At 44.2% G+C, this 21,613-nt stretch overlaps 2 protein-coding genes across 2 annotated transcripts in view; both read left to right on the top strand.

Annotated features, from left to right (window-relative positions):
* dph6 (diphthamine biosynthesis 6) overlaps positions 1-1,062 on the top strand; it is a 58,842-nt gene extending 57,780 nt beyond the window's left edge. Inside the window, exon 15 of the mRNA XM_080850359.1 lies at positions 761-1,062. Coding sequence (XP_080706485.1) covers positions 761-879 — 119 coding nt within the window. The 3' untranslated portion in view covers positions 880-1,062. The remainder of the gene's footprint in view (positions 1-760) is intronic.
* A 3,722-nt stretch (positions 1,063-4,784) lies between these two features.
* On the top strand, positions 4,785-20,769 carry heatr1 (HEAT repeat containing 1). The gene is made up of 45 exons (XM_080850676.1): positions 4,785-4,813; positions 5,217-5,370; positions 5,512-5,728; positions 5,929-6,070; positions 6,256-6,357; positions 6,434-6,580; positions 6,852-7,063; positions 7,267-7,397; positions 7,532-7,649; positions 7,773-7,877; positions 8,338-8,455; positions 8,832-8,939; positions 9,152-9,247; positions 9,385-9,473; positions 9,647-9,858; positions 10,066-10,187; positions 10,396-10,590; positions 10,957-11,122; positions 11,430-11,578; positions 11,780-11,972; positions 12,269-12,441; positions 12,680-12,838; positions 13,013-13,255; positions 13,340-13,471; positions 13,616-13,716; positions 13,857-14,003; positions 14,286-14,404; positions 14,647-14,768; positions 15,000-15,128; positions 15,371-15,601; positions 15,725-15,854; positions 15,982-16,142; positions 16,250-16,302; positions 16,400-16,523; positions 16,724-16,864; positions 17,227-17,528; positions 17,785-17,935; positions 18,114-18,272; positions 18,481-18,615; positions 18,706-18,810; positions 18,977-19,145; positions 19,665-19,819; positions 20,036-20,194; positions 20,339-20,447; positions 20,534-20,769. Exons 2-45 carry the CDS (start codon positions 5,229-5,231, stop codon positions 20,620-20,622), a joined length of 6,462 nt encoding a protein of 2,153 aa, XP_080706802.1. The 5' UTR covers positions 4,785-4,813; positions 5,217-5,228; the 3' UTR covers positions 20,623-20,769.
* The last annotated feature ends 844 nt before the right edge of the window (positions 20,770-21,613 follow it).

Genomic DNA, 21,613 nt, shown 5'->3' with positions numbered 1-21,613 from the left:
TAACTCAAGCCGTGCTGGTCAACTCAACGCAGCTCCTTTACATCCCCGGTACAAGTGGGATTTGGGATCAATTCGACAGGATCTCCCCAACAAGCTGCTTATTTGTCCTCGATGGCACGCCAAAGAGTTTGTGTGTGTGTGTGTGTGTGTGTGTGTGTGTGTGTGTGTGTGTGTGTGTGTGTGTGTGTGTGTGTGTGTTTTGTGTGTGTGTGTGTGTGTGTGTGTGTGTGTGTGTGTGTTGTGTGTGTGTGTGTGTGTGTCGATCTGTGTCCTCCGGTGTCTATGTCAGTATGCTAATATGTGTGTGTATATGGCTGAGTATATCTGTATCCGCGTGTCTATTTGCCAATGTTTCTGCAGTAATGAGTAGCTGAGAGCGAGGAAGGGAGGGGTTTAGTAGCTTAGAGTGCAGCCCACGCTCACCATATGCCTGCACTGCAGGGAGTTGAATGGAGGGCTACAATCTGCTAGGGATTTGAGGACGTCAATAATTTGTGAATAGTTATGTGCTCCGCGGTCGAAGGGTTAAGTGCAGCCTCTTTTCTAGGGGCAGGTCCGGTGGGACGGCCATCTTCTGGGCTGTGTGCCTGAACTCGAGGTGGACGGTCCTCTGGAGGTTTCGAGAATCCAGTCTGAACGTGAACATAGTGGGTTTAATTTCCTCTCTGCTGTCTGCTGCCTCACTCTGTTTTTGTCCTCCTCTCTCTCCCTTCTTTCTCTGTCTCTCTCTCTCTCTCTCCTCTTTGTGTCTCACTCTCAGGTCTGGGGGAATGCTTGAAGCAGTCTTGTGGCCAAGCGAGTCCAGCTGTGGTTCTGGTTCCGGTTCGAGATCTGCCAGACAGAGGAGTCCTCCACCTGTCCTGCTGGCTTTGTGTGTAGAAGACTCCGGACTTAGCGTACACACACACCAACGGCGAGCAGACTCCAGTACTTAGCCGTGCCCAGTCCTACCTCCAAGACCCGATGTGAAGAGAGGAACACATTTTTCTACCCATCATGAACTGCATATTTTCAATCCATCAGAGTAACCCTATCATAACACAAATATCTAATGAACTCTTGATTGCTTTTTTTTAAGTAAAAAATGTAAACCATTAAAGTGTGGCTCTTTTTCCTTGTGAGTGATCAACAGAACTGACTGAGGTTTCAAGCTCTTTGCTTTCATACAGTATGTCGTAACACGCTGCTTTAGAAGCTTTTTTTTTCGAGCTGTGAAGTCCTGTGTTTTAGCGTGTTCAGATGGAGCTGCTCGTGGCTAAAGGCCTGTAATCCTACGCCTCCTTCCCCGAGACCCCCTCAATAGCTGGGCCTGACCCCGGAGAGGCATCAGAGGGAGCAGCATCCTCTGTGGGATTATCCATCAGACAGGACCAGTAAACCACTGGCTCTCCCCCAGTAGCCGCTGGCCTCTTGCTCCCTCCTGCTTTGTGCTCTATGTACTCTATACTGTGAAGTCCCGCTCAGGCTGCAGACACCCCCAGCAGGCTATTCGTACTAATCCATCCATGTGCCGAGTAAAATGTATGGATTGACTTGTTGACTATCTCTCTCTGTCTTTCTGTGTGTGTTTATGTGTGTGTGTGCGTCGCGACTGTGTGTGTGTTGACGAGGGACTTGTTTGTTTCGCTCTCATGCTTCACGAGGTAGAAATGTGTTATTATTGTGTAATGGGCAATCAGACCCAAGCACCTGAAAAGATTAAGCCTCTTTATGCTCCCTATCGATTCTCACACAGTCTGGTTAATAGGTGCTCCGCACCACACAGCTGTAGGGCATTGGAAGGCAATGTGTGTCTGGGTCTGGTGCACTTGTGTGTGTTTGCCTACGGTGTATTTCTCAGTGAAGGAGAGGAATTTACTATTTCACTTGCATCAGATTTTTGCTGTGAAAAAAAAAGATCATGAACTGTAATTGACCAGTTTGATTGTAGTTCATCTGGACTCCAGATTTGCTCATCATTTCGCGTGAGATGGCAGCGCCTAGCCTGCCTATCGATCTACACCATTCTTTGTTGTTATCTATCATGTGTGAAAAAAATCAAAGTGAACCTCTTACGTGTTATTGAAAGAAAAACAACAAGCAGGCTGGTAAAAGAAAGTGCATTTCAAGACACACTACATCGCTGGCTTAGATTGAGTTGCATTAGTCTTAAGCGCACCTGGAGGACACAAGTGTAAGAGCATATCATTCCAAGGATATCATTATCAAGGCAGGCTATTGTGTGACCCTTCCTTTGTAGTGAAGTAGGAGAATGTAATAGTCAATACGGTGGGTAGGGTCATATGTGTGCTCAGTTCTTTTCAGAACACGACACACTATACCTCATACATGACGTATCCCAGGGTGCAATGCCGTTCCAGGCATCGGCATGCACAACTGCGGTAGACAATGATGGCACTCACCCTGACATAGATGGACACAACAAGGCTGTCTTTTTCTTGGACATCCTTCTGTGTCTTGCTTGCTCTGTGTTTTGACTAAACACAACACTGATACTCATTACTCAACTGTGAAATCTGTCGACAATGGATGAGTTTGTTTTATTGACTCAAATTGTCATATTATTGTTTCCATGCTGATATTGGATAGGGCTGGGAAGCACACACAATAGTTTGTTTGGCGAATATTTTCCTTTGTGTGTCATGCAGACCAAGCCACCGGGTCTTGTCATTGTGGCCAGCCACATGGGCACTGAGTGTACACTCCAGGCTTGAGGCTACATGGGCAGCTTTGTAGCCAGCACCAACCCACCCACCACCACCCCCCTTCTCGCTGAAGGTTTTTGTCAACCCGAGGCTGTTGGGTGACTCAAGCTCTTCCTGCTCTGCTCAATGTACAGTATACCCCCCACCCCCACCCTATCCTCATTTGTTTTTCACATTCTTTTGTATCTGTCTGTATATTTTGCCTTTGTCTGTCTTTTTACATCACATTATTAGTTTGCAGTGGACTGTCAAAAACTGGTGATGTGCTTTTGAAAATGTGCAAAAATTTCAAAACTACAGTTAGTATTCATGAAAAACCACAGGTATGACAAGCAGACAGTTTTGGTGGGAGGGACGAATGCCTATTAAGTGGTGAATGCTGCCATCGTGTGACTGATGTAGAAATTGCACCGCTTGTTCAGGTCTGTTTCTTGAAGTATTTTTTTTTAACATGCAGTGCCTATACTTTACATTTCTAGAATATTAATGTTTCATTGCATATCTGATATTGTCTATACGCCATAGCCTAGTGTGAGTTTACAATCGGGTACTTCAGGGTCAGTCTAAAGTAAAATCATGTAAATCTTAATTCTCTCGTGTCTCTCTTTATGTGCACAGTTCTCATTACAAATGCTGAAACAATGTTTCTGTTTGAAAGCGTACACAGGAATAGGATGAGACACACAGTTAAGCATGTATTTCTCAGCAACACGATTCTGTTAAACTGTTGTATGGCATGCGGTAGGTTTGGGCGTTGGATACAGTGTTAAGATTTAGTAGGATTAAATTCAGAGATAGTATGAGGGATTTACAGCCAGTGCCACCATTGGTGTGCTAATCCAAGCCCAATCCTATTACTTAGCACCCCCCAAAAAATGGCTTGCCTATTGCCAAACATGTGCTTAGGGTTGCGCTATGTGCACTAATCAGGGAAATACTGGCACATCCATTCAAAACTCGTTCTTCTGCCTGTTCCATCCCTGTTGCAATTTTGCCGGATCTAGTGTAATAGTTATGACAGCTTGTTGGGGTTAATTGCTGTCATTGTTGAAGAAATGCTGCTCTGTGTTCTGTGGTTGATTTTCCTTGAAGTCAAACAGAGGCATGGCGTAGGAAAGGGAGACCGAGACAACCTGTATGGTGTCCTGCTGATTGAAGGAGCAAAGTTAATAGCTTGGAAAAACAGTGTTGCCTCTTTAATTTCTTTGTTTAAGGGCCAGATCATATGCCAAACGTATCTTATCTTAACTTAACTTAACTTAACTTAACTTCCTAGGTGGCATCCAAGCATTTTATTGTTATATTAATTTATAACCATTGGGCTAATAATAAATAGGAGCCATGTCAGTAGTTGAGAAATACAGTGTTACTTCTTTAATTTCTTTGTTTAAAATATAACCTGATCATATGCCAAACTTAAGTTTGGTGTAGGTGGCCATCCAAACATTTTATTGTTTTATTAATTTATAAACATTGGGCGTATACATAATTATTTAATGTTTTGTTGGTGGACATAGTTTGAACACAACAACACTCTGAATTGGCTTCGTTGTTACAGCTGTAAAAATAAATGTCTCTCAAGAAGTGTACCAGAAGTGTGCAATGGAAACTTGCTCATGATACATTTCTTCATTTCCGAATTCCCCTTTGTATAAATCTTAGTTTTATAAGTGTTTCTTAATACACTGCATTTACCCCTGACTTGGTGACGGGGGATGACAGATTTAAGTTACACCGTGGATAAATGTAAGTATAAATAAATATATGTAAGTATAAATAAATAAATGTAGGTATAAATAAATAAATGTGAACACATGAAAACGTAAATATATATATAAATTATATATTTAGTATCTAATTTTATTCATTTTGTTATCTAATTATGTTTTTATCCAAGTATTTAACCATTCATTTATTTTTTTATTTTTTTAGTTAGTTTTGGCCCCTATAATCCTCCATAATTTACTGGATGCTTTTAACTTAACAAAATCTAAATCCTACTCTTGGCTTTTATTTTGAATCGTAAATTTACCCGGAAGTAAATTTCAATTTCTATGACGTAGAGAGATCGCAAAACACATGTGGACGCAAAGAGGTGCTTGAACAAGGTACTGTACTGTAACTGTAACACGTAGTGTAAGAGATGCAAACATCTTGTAATTACGAAAGTCATGAAACCAATCGAATATTCTATTTGCAGCTAAGAGGGCGTACCCTTTGTCAGTTTATTTGTTGTTAATTTCTGTCTAACTCGTGGATGTGTGACATGCTTACTAGCTAATTAGCTAGCCCGCTACAAGTTTGACTGAAGATTAAACCACACAGCGTGCATTTTTGGTAACGTTATAGATGGGCTTTTTGTATCGACATTTGTAGTATGAAAACATTTCATATGCTCCTGAGATTTGTTTAGTCCGTTGTTCAGTGAAGCCATACAGAGGGAGTAAACTTGAAATGAAATAAGATGATGTGAGGACAGTGCATTACAGAATAGTTTTCAACATATTTCAGGACAAATTCAAGATGACGTCTCTAGCCCAGCAGTTAAAGCGCCTGGCCTTGCCCCAAAATGACGCAAATCTGTTCAACCGACGGGAGATTGCTTCCTTGCTCTTCAACCCTAAAGAAGCAGCGAGTACAGATAGAAGTACCTTCTATGCACTCGGTGAGTATACCTTCGCATTGTCTCTGTTAAGAAATCTTTCACAAAAAAGTGAAACCATGCAAGATATTCAACAGCATATGTAGCATATGCACTGTTCTTACTACTCTCGGGCAAGTAATATTGTCTGTCCAATGTCTGTAGGATGCAATGGACTGGAGGAGCTATTGGGGATTGAGCCTGCATTTGAAGAGTTCCTGGACACACTGTTCAGCAATGCCTCTATGAACCTGGAGCGTAGTGTTCAGTCCAAAGAAGTCAACAAGAAGCTGGACAGAGACATTGACCTTTTCCTCACTCGCCTGTCTCCCTACTTACTTTTGAAGCCAGCACTGAAGTGCATTGAGTGGCTTTTACATAGGTACTTCAATCTCAATTTAAAAGTTCCAAGAGAGTTTTTTCATACTTTACGATTATTATATTTTATGTTCATTATGTTCCACTTGACATGGTTTGGTCTTTGAAATGCATCTGTACTTTTTGTACTCAATGAAAGATTGATGTGTCATTGTGACATCCTCTGTAAATGAGAAATTGTCCTTTGTTTCACTATCTTTCCAGGTTTCACATTCATGTATACAATCCAGACAGTCTTATAGCATGTGCTTTACCGTATCATGAGACCAAAGTGTTTGTCAGAATCATTCAGCTTCTGAAGATAGATGAGCCAACTAACCGCTGGAGCTGGTTACATGGACTCCAGGTATTTTATAACTTCCTCCATACGCTGTGATATGCCCTTTATGTAGTACCTCTAAGTAGATTCAGAGAAACATTTGAATTGTTATAACTATTGTAATAATTTATATAATTATATAATAACCACTGTTATAGCAGTTATAAATTCAGACCTCTGCCTGAGAGTGTTTGTTTGTACCCTGCCCTCAGAAACCAGGCGTGCCCTTGGCCAGAGGAACTCTACTGACCCACTGTTACAAAGACCTGGGTTTCATGGACTTCATCTGTAATCTGGTCACCAAGTCTGTCAAGGTAAGCCAAAGTATCTGGTATCCATTTTTAAGGAGGGAAACAAGTCCCACGACCTAACCATGATCACCCTTTGCAGGCATACTCTGAATCCGCCCGCGATGGTAACTGCGCCCAGCTCCGTGTGATCTTCTCTTTCTACGTGTCCACCATTGTGTCGGCTCTGGATGCCGCAGAAAAGATTACAGACTCCATTATCGCCAAGCTTTTACCCCAAGTACAGTTGGTAAGAAACCTTAAGGCATTAATGATGAGCAATGTGTTGAATGATAGCAAAACAGCTTTTAAGACCGAGGAAGCAGTCATAATAGAATATGTGGATGAAATGTCTCAATCCAACCTGGAATTATCGACTTGGCCTGCCTGTTGTCATAGATGCTTTGACACAGTTATGTCAGCGAAGAGAATAGTTTTAGCCACAAGCGTCAGATTCAAGTATATGATGAATCTCTGTGTTGAGTATGTATACAACTTCTCAATGCCACACCTGTCACCAGGGCTTGAAGTCTTCCCTTGTGGACTACAAGGCTGCCACCTACATGATCGTGTGCCAGCTGGCACTAAAAGTGGTGATGGAGGCTCACCTGGTGGACTCGCTGGCCGTGCATATCAGCAAGTCTCTGTGCAAGGCCCCGCTGCTGGCCAGAGAGGGCCTGGGCTGCCTCATCGTCCTGCTGCAGAACCAGAAGGAGAAGGAGGTGGGACCAAAGTGAGTATGGACCACTGGATCACTGGATGGTCAGATATCAGCAATGTCTCTGAGTAATTCTGAGGGAACAGATAAGAACGTGTTCTCTGCCTTGTGACACTTTGGCTTCTGGAGCGCTATCTTGCAACACAAGAGAGGAAACAAGGTTTTAGGGGGAACTAGAGTTGTCGTTGAAGCTGATCAATCTGCTTCTCTTCTCTCAGAGCGTACGGACACCTGTGCGGAGTTCCTGACCTGATCCCCACACTTCAGAGCATTGCATCATCATATGACATCACGCCTCTCCTCTGTTACCTCCTCCCTCTCCTCATTCACTCCGTCATCACTCAGTCTGGTCAGTTAATCACAGCAGTCAAGCCTGTTCATTGATTTCATTTGGGCATTTGTGTAATGTATGTAATTGTATAGGATACCTAAGTGTATTAGTAGTATCACCCTAATGGGAATCACTGGTGTCGTCTTTTGCAGACGAGAAAGAGGAGATGCAGACAGACGTGGCCTCCGAGACCAGCAGCCACAGGAGTCTGTTTAACTCTCTCCTTCAGGACATTCCTCTGACCAGCGGCCTGGACAGCACAGTAGCCAAGTAATTACCGTCAAAGTAGAACCCACGTATTCATTTGCTGCTTGTATGGAAAGCATTGTCATCCATTTATTGAAAGCCATCTGTCCCTTCATCCTTTGCCACCCTTGTTCTTTACTTTTTCAGGTTGCTTCTCGAGGAATACCTCTCCCATGGAAACCAGCTGCCCTTAGAGGAGATCTCTTCCCTAAACCAGAAGATGCAGTCGGTGGTGCGACTGTTTGAATCAAAGTATGTTTGTGTCTCCTCTTTCTGTTCATGTCTCTTCAGAGGAATAGCAACAGTCTGCAAGCTCAGACAAGGAAGTGCTTGATGGCCTTTTGTAATAACATACAGTACCAGTCAAAAGTTTGGACACACCTTTAATTTCTTTGAGAAGTGTTTTCTTTACTTTATTTATTTTCTACATTGTAGATTAATACTGAACACATTTAAACTATGAAAGAACACATATGGAAGGATGTTCTAAACAAAAAATATGTTATCTACCATGTAGAAAAAGGATAAACGTAAAGAAAAAAAAGTTCACGCTGTGTGGTTTAAAAGAGAAGGTGTGTCCAAATTTTGACTGGTACTGTATATGGTTCCTGAATTGTCTGTCCTTGTTTAGTTACTGTATCAAAGTACATTACGTAAGAATAGGATGTCAGAGTCAGTAGGATTGTGTTGTTGATGTTGTGTAATGCTGTAGGTATCCTGGAGCTCTGGATGCTGCTTTGGGCAGTCATGTCCCAGATGTGGCTACCTCTGAAGACAGGAGCCTTTTCCATCAGTTCATTTCCCTCTCCATGAGCAGTGGCAAATATGAGGTACCATTAATGATTTGAAGTCGAACTGGACATAATGACTTAAATGGGTCTACCAATGGACTGACATCTGTCTAGGACAGGATATATCATCACTTTATATATTTCATATCTATCTACACTTCCTACCTCAATTGGTGCTAGTCCCAATTCTGTTCATATTTCATACCTAACTCTTACTGTATATATATTATTTATTCACTTACTCCACTTTAGATATGCACATACATTTATTGCTATTTTGCACTTCTGGTTGGATACTAAACTGCATTTTGTTGTCTCAGTACTTGTACTCTGTGCAATGACAATAAGGTTGAATATAATCTAATCTAATCTGTATGAGTATTCTCACACTGCTGTATGCTGCAACCCCCTTCAGATCCTGGCTGATTCTGACACCTCACTCATGCTGAGTCTGAAGCACCCTCTGCCTGCTGTGAGGAACATGGCCGTGGAGCACCTGAAGGAGGTCCTCCGTAAAGGACAGGTGGGTTGTTTCACTCAAATTTAAGTCACCCAGCTCCTATAAGGCCTCTGCAGACTAATTGCTGTACAGTTAAAAGTGTTGCAGTTGGCAAGTGTGTTTTAATCTTGTTTTCAGTAGACCTCGATGTTCTCCCCCTCCAGCACAGACGTACTGTTACAGCCTGAGGTTTGCGGTCACATTCATTTATCTTTTTGTGTGTTTTGTCCTTCTAGGAGGGCTTTGATGAGGCCTTCCTGAAGGAAGCTTTGCTTGAGCGCCTTGAAGATCATGTACCTGCTGTGGTGTCTGCTGCCATGCAGGCTCTAGAGGTAAAGTGATGGTTTTAAGAAGTGTTTACTAGTTAAAATAATTATATAGACAATTCCATCTTCCTGTATAGTATTGTGATGAATTCCAAAGAGGCCGTCTTAATTAAATCCCTGTGTCCTATTTTTCTTTAAAACAGCTGTATATTGACCGCTTGGACTCTGCAGACACGGTGTCCAGTTTGCTCTCACTCCTTCAGCGTACTGACGTCTCAGCCCAAAAGGATTGGTGCGTGCTAGGCCCTGTGTCATTGAAATGTACCACCCCACCCCACCCTAAATTTAAACTCAATTGAAAAGTTCAAAGAGAGTTGTTTCATACTTTACGATAATTATATTGCATGTTCATTATGTTCCACTTGAGGTTATTTGAGGTTATGTTCTGTATTGTGCCCTGTGTAGGTATCCTGTGCTGAAGCAAGCCATCCAGATTCTGGATGACCCCCGTGTGGTTGAGGGGAACTCGGAGCTGAAGGCCCGTGTGGGCTGGGAGCTGCTGCCCTACCTGGTGGTCACAAGCCCCTTACCTGACTCCCCTGAGCTCAAGCTGGCCCTATGTGTGGCTGAGACCACCCTGCTCTCCCAGCTCCCCCTCACTAAGGGCTGGGCCCATGGTAGGCACTATGACCCGAGGAACTCTATCAATAGCCGTGTCTTTTGTATTTATAAGCAACACAACAGTTTTTTAGCTGTCAAAGTCCATAGGGAAGTCCTACTTATTTACATATTTGAATTTGTACTGTATGTCTCATCTCACCACCATTGTTATATCCTTGAGTGTGAATTGTGTGTGTCTTATCGTAATGTTTACCTGTGCCCAGAACTTCAGGAAGTGCTGAAGAAAACCCTTGAGGCTAACATGGTGGGAGCTGCCAACCAACAGCTCATACTGACACTGACCCAAAACCTGTCCGTGATGGATGCAGCCTCAAAGCGCACCGCTGTAAGTCTGCAGTCTGGCTTCACAGATGACCTTTTTGTTTTTACATGGAGGCTGCATTGCATTGTAGTGTTCACTTCATGTGTGTAAACCAGTGAACGTACACATATTGAGTGTTTGTGTGTGTGTGTGTGTTTGTGTGTGTTTGTGTGTGTGTGTGTGTGTGTGTGTGTGTGTGTGTGTGTGTGTGTGTGTTTGTGTGTGTTTGTAGCTCGAGGAGGTGGCAAAGGCTCTGGAGAAGCAGAAGAAAGGAGTGAGGGAACAGGCGGCGTTTGTGGTGCTGAGCCACACTCTTCTGCGAGGGATTGTGGACCTGAGCGAGACCCAGCACCTCCTCACCGCCCAGAAGCTCTACACCCTGCTGGAACCGGCCATCCTGGAGCTCCTCGCCCAGCCACCAGAACAGGTCGGTCACCTGGACACACGAGGGGATTATACCTGATCCAGGGCTACTCAGCCCACAGTGCAAATACAGTGGCTACTCAGGCCCATTTTGGCAAATTAAGGTTTACGGGGGGAGGCTCTGAATATTAAACTTTTGATGGAAAGTCACTACATTCTCAGCTAATTATTATCAGTCCTAGTATTTGTAACACCTTTCTCTTTATTGTTGCAAGTGTAATAAATCTATAATGAGTTGCTGCCATGAATATTCACTTTGAATATGTTCCTCTTTTAAATAGGATTGCCGGTACTCTTCCCAGATATAACCACAGCCTGTTGAATTGTGTTCTGTCTGTCTGCGTATTCCTCACTCCACTTTGTGTCCTAGGTGCTTGTTGAAAACTGTCCACCAGCCTTTGTGGCAGAGCACCTGGGGGAGTACCTGCACCTGCTGCGCTCTGGCCAGCCCGCAAAGAGAGAGCAGACCATGCTGCTGGTGTCCCTCCTCAGCCAGTTCATCAGCAGCCTCAAGAGCTCCCAGTCTGGCTTCAAAGGTGGGCTTTCAGATGATCTCAGATGGCTTTGTGTCTGCTGTGCAGAGAGCTACATTTGCAGAAGTGTGGCTTTGAATGTTTGATTGATAAACTGATTTACTGAAATATATAGAGTATTTAAAAATTGCCTCTTCCAGAAGTTAAGGTCTGTTTAATGGAGAGCTATGCTGCATAACAAGTTGTGCACACAGTGAAATCCACAGTTTAAGGTCCCTGCTGAATTTGAAATAGGAAATAATGGTCAGGGTGAATCCTCAGGGCTGCAGAGCAAGTATTGACTGACATGTGCTCTGCTCTGTGTCTCTAGGAGAGATGTGGTGGAACCCAGAGAAGCTTGACACCAGTACGTGCTGTTACCTACGCCTGCTGTGCCGCCTCTTTGACGTGGTCATCACAGGTGCCAGTCAGGGGCCCCTAGCCTCCAGCTTCAGGGCCCTGCTGCAGCTGCTCTTCCAGGTGTGTGTCTAACCGACCTTAGAGTCAAATAGAAAGCTTTTACAACACTGTTGTCATGTCCTTGCAAATCAAGAGCACTGTCTCTGTAAATGTTGTTTTCCTGTTCCCTCAAATACAACCAAACAAACAATAAATAAATAATTAATAACAATTTAGCATGTTGCGCCCCTAAGTTTTGATGTGTTGGTTGCCATGTTTCAGGTGCACCTGAGCAACTCCCTGGAGCTCTTTAAGTTCCTGTCCCTGCTGTGGGGCTACAGCCATAGCCTGGGTGACCAGCTGGAGTGCAGGGTGAGTGCCCTCCTGCAGACCCAGGCTCTGTACATGGGCAAAGCCCTCCTGGCCGCCCAGTCTGCCCCAAACATCAACTTGCTGGCTTCAGATGCATCTCCAGGTACCTGTCTCTTTGTTTGTGATGAACGTTCAGTAGTATGTTTATTATGATTGTGTGATTGTTTATGGATGCTTGCCTGAAATGTGCTTTTTTTTAAATTTAGGATAATTTCAGTGGTCATTGTTACAGTGCATGCATTATGTCCTTTATAGATCACATTCAGAATTAGTGTTGTGTTGAGTAAGTGTCTCTGATCAATGCCTAAACAGCAACTGTGTGTGTGTGTGTGTGTGTGTGTGTGTGTGTGTGTGTGTGTGTGTGTGTGTGTGTGTGTGTGTGTGTGTGTTTCCCATCAGTGGTACCCTCCCTGCTGGTGTGTCTGTGTTCTCCGGTGTGTGAGGTGCGCAGGGCAGCAGTGGCCTGTCTGCAGACCCTCCAGGCAGCCAGCTCCTCTCCATTCCTACCCGTGGTGGAAGCCCTGCTGAAGGCCACAGAGGAACTCATCTCAGACCCATCCTACCTTAGCCAGGTCAGCTAGCTGTGCCCAGCCTACACAGCAGAATTATACTCAGATTTGAATTTCCTACCCATACCAACTAAGTATGAAATGTTTATGAATAGATAGAAAAAATATGCTAAACTTGTCAAGTTAAGTGGCCTTTGCGTATTACAACTCAAGTTTATTAACTTATTATTGATGGCAAAGTCCAGCTTCCAAAAACATTATGGTAAAAGCGTTTGAATGAGACCAATGTCTTTTCCTGCAGGCCCTTGGGAAGCTGTATGAGGATGCCCTCACGTCAGGAGGGAAGAAGAGGCAGCAGCAGGCCGCCGTAGAGCAGCTGGTGAAGTGTGTCCAGAGCCCCAGCTGCCCGGCCTACATGAGCAAAGCTCTGCTCAGAGCTCTACAGGAGGTCAACGGAGAGGTGAGACCAACTTCTGTTGAAAAGGGTGATGCCACCATACTGTGACGTTAAGGAATTCATTGTCAGTATGCTGCATTTATATCATATAAGATCCTCACCTCATTAGGACTTCCACCTCAGTCCTGGAGGCTTGTTGTAGCCATTCACTGAAATATTGATTGTCCTCGTGCACAGGGTGTGCTGGCCATCATTCTGCCCCCACTGGATCTTCTGCTGGAGCAGTGCAGCTCCGACTTCTCCGGGATCGAGGGCGACGAGGACCTGCTGGTGCAGCTCCTGCTGGGCAAGTACAACGAGCAGTCGGCCCCTCTCCTGGCCCGTGAGCCCCGCAGCCTGGAGGTCCTCCTCAAAGCCATGAGCACCCGCTCCCAGCCGTATCCCACGCTCCCTAGCGTCCAGGTCATGGCCCTGGAGAAGGTGGGTGGTCTAGTGGTGATTTGTAGTTCTGACTTCTGTCCCAGTCCTCCACAGCCTCAGTCTCATGAAGGAATCTCTCTACAGATTACCAAGGCCTTCTTCCCAGCTCTTGGAGATGAGAAGGTCCAGCAAAGAATTCTGGGATCGATGTTTGATTTGCTGGTAGATTGCAAGAATCCAGTCTGTGCCCAGACTGTAAACAATGTCTTCAAAGTGGTAATGTCAACAACCTCGCAACCTTGCTTTTTTAAATCATTATTATTACTCTAAATATACTTTTTAATATTTATGAAAACAACTAAATCTCCACAGTGGCCTGAGCGAGAGCTCCTAACGCATGTCTATCTCCTCCTGGTGTAGATCGCTGTGGATGCTGAGCTGGTGGCCAATGAGCTGACACCTGCACACAAGCCCAAAGTCTCTGGGAGTGTGGTGCAGACTCGCAGGAGCATGAGGCTGAGGTGGGTGCCATTTCAAAGACACGTTCCTCAGAGGATAAACCTGACCTCAAAATGGAGTAGATCCTTAATATCTTTTGAAGAATCAATGCCTCATTTTATAATGTGCCGGTGTCAAGCTTTTATTGCTCTGCTTTTTGAAGGAAAGGCCCCGATGCCTCGGCTCCTTCTGAGGAGGATGCGTCCGTGTCATGGCAGAGGGTTACTCTCATCCTGGAGCTGCTGCAGCACAAGAAGAAGCTGAAGCGGCCCCAGGCCCTGGTGCCAGTACTGTTTACCCTCCTAGCCAGGTATGGGATGGTGTGCAAGATCTCCGCCTCCTTTCAGAGTGCCTTTGGTCATAATCACAGATCTAACCAAATTGACTCAAAACACAATTGGAAAGACCAAAACCTAATGGAATACTCTTTTGGGGAATTTTATGCCTGTTTGGCTTTTTGGCTGCCATTGCCAATTTGAATAAGAAATAAAATAAATAGATCAAATAAATAGACAAAATAGCAAATTATAGACAAATTATGTAATATTGCCAACTAGGAAAGGTTTCTCAGTATGTTGTGTTTTCATGGCAGGAGTCTGGATGTGGGGTCAGCAGAGCATGGCAACATGGAGTACACCAAACAGCTTCTTCTCGGCTGCCTTCTCAACATCTGCCAGAAGATCTCCCCCGATGGCAAGCCAGTCAGCCAAGGTACGGATATATGAAACTTTTAGTTTAGGCTAGTTAAGAGTTAAGTCTTCTGAAAGTTAAAGATTCACATCTTGCTATTAAAGTCTGACAATTATAATGTATATTATTATATATATTATTATACTACAATGTGAATTTACCTAGAATTATTCTGTATGGTTACATTCAGTTTTAGCAGACGGCTTGATTGTGTAATGCAGTCTGAACGGTCCCTGTGTGTGTTGTGGATGTCTCCTGTACAGATATTCTAGATGAGGACAAGATGAACGTGGAGCTGGTGGTGCAGTGTGTGAGGATGTCTGACATGCCCCAGACCCACCACCACGCCCTGCTGCTGCTGGGCACTGTGGCTGGCATCTTCCCTGTGAGTACCACCCTCTGTGAAATGGATCTACTTTTGTTACAGTGCTATGAAGCCTTTTCGCTTCAATATTCCAGGCGCTTAAATCGTAATATAGTCACAGGAGGACTTTCCAATCTGCTCACCATACCCATCTCTCATCATTCACAAAAAGTAAAAAAAAAAAAAAAAAACAGAAAATCCTTCTCTGCTCTACTTTTCTCATCTCCTCTACTCTCTCCTCCCTTTTCTCAGGAGAAGGTCCTTCACAACATCATGCCCATCTTCACCTTCATGGGCGCAAATATCATGCGCCTGGATGACGCCTACAGCTTCCAAGTCATCAACAAAACTGTGCAGGCGGTCATCCCTGCACTCATACAGGTGAGTGAGCTCTCCACCAGCAGGGAATCAAAGTGTCACTGATGGTATGCTTCTGCTTTCTGCTCTGTTTTTTTTAAGTGTGGCAAATTAATTTTCTAAATTGAATCTAAATAAAAGGAACTTTACATGACCTTGAGGAAGTTTGGGGAGTTTAGTCTTTCTGTCCTTTGGCTCCAGAAGAACAGCACAATTGTTTCCTGTGCTCTACGGTCTTGTAACAGTCAAACTTGTGTCCTCCACAGGCATACGAGGGCAGCTCTGCCCAGTCGGAGGCCCACATGGAGTGCGTGGTGACCAAGATCATGCACGTGTTCACTGACGCGCTGCCCCACGTGCCCGAGCACCGGCGCCTGCCCATCCTCTCCCAGCTGCTGGTCACCCTGGGCCCGGCCCGCTTCCTGTGGGTGCTTCTGCTGCTGCTGTTCAAACAGCACGCCACCCAGACCTCCGCTAACATCAGCGCTACAGAGAAGGTCAGCAAAGAAAGACTGAGGAAAACCCACCAAAACCTTTCAGCCTGGATATTTTGGGTCATTGTCAGGCAACAGTTGCTGGATTTCTGTTGAGTTTCATGTAACTGTGTTTTTAATGTATAGGATTTGTTTCTGGAAAACGACGTGGACTTCTGGATTTCCATCTGCTGTGAATTTGAGGTGAACGACCAACTTGCATCGCTCATCAACATCCTGAAGTACCTTAAGGCACTACCACAGGACAAAGAGGAGGGTGAGCAAATATTCACTACTCATCACTTACATCCCGGTGTAACAAACAGTTTTTGTCCAAATCTGTGTGATATTTACTCTCAGTTTTCATTCTGCTGAGGCCTCACCTATAGTGTGTATATTAATAGGTTCTGAGACCAGAAAGACACAGGCTAAGAAGAAAGAGGAGACAGCCATGGAACTCGTCTTCAGTATTGAATCTCACAGCAGCAAGGAGTTCCGCCACTACAAATTCCTATCTGTGTCTTTCATGTCACAACTGCTGGCCTCCAACAGTTTTGTCGGAAAGGTAGGTCTGGAATAGCAGCTAGTAGACGCGCAAGTAAGACGTTTAGTAGTTGTTTATGGAATGTCTCCTGTATGTTTTTGTTTTCTGAGCCTCATGGTATCTTTCAGGTGGCAGATATGGAGGAAGCATCCACTGAAACGTTGCAGGTCCTTCAGCAGAGGTGCGTGTCATCACACTCATCTTCACACATGTACAGCAGACAGTCTGCTTTGTTAAGAACTGGCATGATTTTCTTTTCTTCTTTCAATGGTCCCCAGTCTACTTGAGGAGATCCTGTGCTACATCCACACTGTGGCTCGGTGTGTGGAGGACAACTGTAACAACCCCACTGCCAAATTCTGGAGAGCGCTGCTCAACAAGGCTTACGAGGTCCTAGACAAAGTAAGAATCTCTCTAACCAGAGCCCACCTCATGAGTCTATTCTTACCATTAAAACCAGATCACTGAGTGTATTCAATAGATACCAGAATTTCCCCACGGGATGAATAAAGTTTTTATCTATTTATTTATCTATCTATCAACAGTAATACCTTTAAATGCATTTTGAATTTCCAACTGATTTGTTTTTTCTCCCCCTGTAGGTGAACTCCCTGCTGCCCACTGACACCTTCATCAAGGTCATCAGGGGCCTGATGGGTAACCAGCTGCCGTCTGTGAGGAGGAAGGCCATGGAGCTGCTCAACAACAAACTACAGCAGAAGACCCAGTGGCAGGAGGAGCAGGTGAGTGCTGACAGGCCATTGTGATTTACATTTAGTCATTTAGCAGACGCTTTTGTCCAAAGCTACGAGCATTTGAACCTGGTGTAACAATAAATACTACTTTACATAAGACATATATAAAAAATAAAAAGAAGTGCGGTAATGTTGCAAGTTAGGCACTAGTCGAAGTGCCAGTTAGGACGGGAAGTGCTCTCTGAAGAGTTGGGTCTTCAAAAGCTTTGTCCTACAACTCTTAGACTCATAAGCTAAATGATGTTTGTTCTTACCTATCACGATAGGCATATCAAATCTTCTGAAGTCTACTATTTTCAGTGCATCATCCCACAGCCTTACAGCCTTTACCTGTCTGTTTTTGCCCCCAGGTGACGGCACTGCTTCCTCTCACTGGAGACCTGCTGGGTGTCCTGGGCCATGGAGCCCAGCAGCGGCCTGGTGAGGAGCAGGAGGAGCAGGCTATCAACCGGCAGACGGCCCTCTACAGCCTCAAGCTCCTGTGCCGCAGCTTCGGCGCCGGTCACGCGCAGGCCTTCGTGCCGGTGCTGGTCTGCGCGGTAGACCTGCTGCTGTTGCCCAGGGAGGAGAAGAACGTGATGGGCAGCGCCCTGCTCTGCATCGCCGAGGTCACCAGCACCCTGAAGGCCCTGGCCATACCACAGCTCCACAGGTCAGGAGAGACTCTTTGTGCTAGTTTTTGTTTTCATTACAGTGCTGATCTTAACATGCTACTGCGACTTCTTGGTCGAACTTAAACTTGTGTAGTGAATGAGTCAGTCAACAACAGTGTGTGTTATTTTGAAAGAGAATGAATCGTATTGGTTGATTTATTCTCCAGTAGTATTCTAAATGATCTTCTCTTGCCAAATGTTTATGTGGTGTCTTTTTTGTTTGAGCGCTGATGCATTGTGGGTTTTGTCTTCCAGACTTATGCCAGGAGTGCTGAACACGCTGGTGGAGCGCAAGGATCTGCTGTCCAATGAGATCTACCTGCTGAGTGCTGTGACCGCTCTGCAGCGAGTCTCCGAGACACTCCCTCACTTCATCAGCCCATACCTGCTGGACACGCTGCTGCAGGTGAGCCCCTCCTCTGCAGCTTCAGAGCCCCATAAACATACTGCACGCCTACATCACGGGGGAAGAGAGACGTATCTTCTCTAGCAAGATGCATCTGTCCTGTGATTGAATGTACATGTAAATGAATCAAGTGAAATATCACTTTTCTGAATGCTGGTACCCTTTTTGCCACTGCCAGGTGACACGTCTGAGTCGGGTGGCAGAGCAGACCACCACGTGCCCACAGCTGGCAGCACGCCTCTCCTCACTCCGCACAACCCTGGCAACCAAACTACCGCCCAGGGTCCTACTGCCCACAGTTACCAAGTGTTACCAAAGTCTTGTGGAGTCCCAGCAGGTGAGTTGATGAACAGGTTAGAATGTTGGTCATGTAAAGGAGATCCTGAGACCACAGCTTCTTGAATAGCTGAACAAATACACTTTGAATGAACAAGTTAGCAGTGCTTTATAACTGTGCTGAGATGTTGAGTTCCCCTGTAGCTTATAGCACTAATACTATACTATACTATACTAATACTACTAATACGTTTACCCTCTCTCCACAGAACCGTCTTGGGCCGTTAATGGTCATTTTGAAAGAGCACATTGCTCACATGGACAAGGACCAGCTCAACTCCCACCAGTCAGACCTCACCACATTCTTCTTGTCATCGCTTGACTTCCGAGCCCAACACTGTCAGGTACTCACCATGGCCATAACAGTGTCGTCAAGTGTGAATGTTAAATGTGGAGATATGATTTAATAATGAATGTATTTATTTTCATTCTAGGGTGATCTGGTTAAAACCCAGGAGATTGAGGGCTCAGTGATTGACTGTCTGCTGGGAATGGTCATGAAGCTATCAGAAGTCACCTTCAGACCCCTCTTCTTCAAGGTAGGTTCTTGTTTAAAACGGTGTGAAATTCTTGCACTTTGGGTTTAAAATTCCTTGAAATTCCTTTTCACTTTGAGCAATACAAATAAATGAATTCACAGTATGTGTGTGCCAAATATAAAGTGGTTTTCGGATCTTTAGGTAATTCTCATTTTTCTGTTTACAGCTGTTTGACTGGTGCAAGACGGATAGCACAACCAAGGACAGACAGCTTACTTTTTACCGCCTGTCAGACTGCATTGCTGAGAAGCTGAAGGGGCTCTTTGTGCTCTTCGCTGGCCAGCTGGTCAAGCCATTCTCTGACCTCCTCCGCCAGATTCACACGACGAATAAAGGTTTGTGACAATGATACAATGTCCGTACGCTAGGTAGGTCAATCCAAATTCTGTTCTGAAAGACAGCTGAAGTAATTAATTCAAGTAATATATTTTGTCAGATGTGAAGAGATGCAAACTTGTCACCTTACTTGGAAAACCGTCATTTGAATCCGAAATAGGTCATTTGTGTGATTTGTGTAGATCCAATCAGTTCTACTTCCTTCCGTATTTTTGTCACCAGTCTAATGCGAGATCAGTCTCATAATTATATTAGTAATTATTAGTCTTCTGCAGAAGGATTTAACAGGGCTACAGAGATTAGAACAGGGAGTACACATTATTTTCTCAAGGACAGAAAACAAAATCACCCCAGTTGTCCTTAATATTTCACATGACATGCTTTACACAATAACACTTGCAATCCGCATATATTCTAATACACACCTTTTTCACCCAGAAGGAGTTTGCATCCCTGATGTGTTTTCTCAAGGTTCTGTGGTAAAAATATTTTTCTGTATCCTCTTTCATGTCTGCCAGATGAAGCGTTCTTCGACGGGGATGATGAGCAGGAGAAAAGTTGCCAGCTCCTGCAGTATGTCCTGGACTGCCTGGGCAAGATCTTCCTATACGACACACAGCGCTTCCTCAGCAAGGAGAGGGCAGAAGCCCTCATGAACCCTCTGGTGGATCAGGTGAGACAGCCTTTAAACAACCACATCAACGTGTGTTTCAGTGCCACAAATCTGTTTTAATCTCTGTCATGTTTTGAATTGCCATGTTTTTTTCCAAAGTGACAGTGAAAGTGACAAGTTAATCCTTATGCTCCCTATAATTGATCTCATAATGGCTAGCTAAAGCAGCTCTTTCACTTTTGAGAGCCATCCTAATCTCTGGTGTTCTGTCCACAGCTGGAGAACATGCTGGGTGGAGAGGAGGTCTACCAGGCCAGAATCACGAAACACCTGGTGCCCTGCATTGGTCAGTTTGCTGTTGCTATGGGAGATGACTCCCAGTGGAAGGTCCTCAACTACCAGGTTCTGCTGAAAACACGACACAGCTCCCCGAAGGTATGGTCCCTTACATTGTGTAGATATTTGTAGAGGGTGAGGTGATAGATGACTAGAGATTGGCCTGATACTTCATAGTCCCTTGTATGTAGCTGCCTAAGACTCTCTCATGATCTGATAAATGTTTATTCTTTATGTTCCCAGGTGCGGTTTTCAGCCCTGCTCATGGTGCTGGAGCTTGCTGGGAGACTGAAGGAGAACTACATGGTCCTGCTGCCTGAAACCATCCCCTTCCTTGCCGAACTCATGGAGGGTAAGAACCTTTCACAAACACTGTGTCTTATCGTCTTAATATACCTGTGAATTGTTTAATATAAGTCTTATGTTTTGATCTACTAGATGAATGTGAGGAAGTGGAGCACCAGGTACAGAAAGTAATCAATGAAATGGAGAACATTCTGGGAGAGCCACTGCAGAGCTACTTCTAAAGCACCACTAGAGGGCACCAAACACTCATCCAGATCACTTCTTCAGCACAAGCTTGAATGTCTGCCAGTCCACATACGACTAAAGGACTGAAACTCAATGATAAAAGTTGAAAAGTGAGACTTGTATTTGTTATTGTGCCTTGCTAATAAAAGATGAAAAGTAATGAAAAGTGTTTCGTCTTTACACTCAAGTAATACATTTTATTTCTATTTTATTCCATTTGTGAGTAACAGCAATATTACCACCCCACATGTTACTTTAATTTCAGTGCTGAAGAAAATAGAATTTCAGTATATTTGCATGAGGCATCTTAAGATCCTCAGGCCTGATATTAAGGGTCTGTTAGTTTTAAATGTGATGCTTGATTGATGTTTGTTTTGATATGTAGAAATAATAAAAATGATCACATTATTATTATTATTATATTGTGTCGAATCTCCTCACTGAAATAAAAGTACAGTCGTCTCGCATTGCATGGTGCATGAACATACACTTATACTTCCAAAACCATGAATGCAAAATACTGCACTTGTTACCAGTACGTATTATTTTGGATTAACTCCCAAAAGATAGGTTGCTCACGTAATTTGCTTAATTCTAGGGTGTGACTTACCCTTTATACTCATGTTAATATCGACTGTAAAGCCACATTTTAAAGCTGATATTTATCAAAATGTCTTCCCACAAGGAGGCATGCCACCGGACCCCCTAGGGGGTTCGTATCTTTGTCACATGTGGTGGAAATAGTAACCAGCATAAGTAACCAGTCTTATGCGAGATCAGTCTTATAATTAGATATTAGTAATACGTTTATAAGTCTTCTGCAGAAGGACCAGAAACACACAGAGTGAACAGCAAGCAGTCAGTGAGATTTGGATGAATTCTCTCACAGGCAGTGTCTATTTAACAGGGTTACAGAGATAAGAAGAACAGGGAGTATCACTCTCTTCCAGCACACTATATTCTCAAGGGCAAAAGAAAACCCAAAAA

Source organism: Sprattus sprattus (assembly GCF_963457725.1).
Source record: "Sprattus sprattus genome assembly, chromosome: 13".
Classification (NCBI taxonomy): Eukaryota; Metazoa; Chordata; class Actinopteri; order Clupeiformes; family Clupeidae; genus Sprattus; species Sprattus sprattus.
Note: the sequence above shows the minus strand (reverse complement) of the source record. Positions and strands in the feature narration are given on the sequence as shown.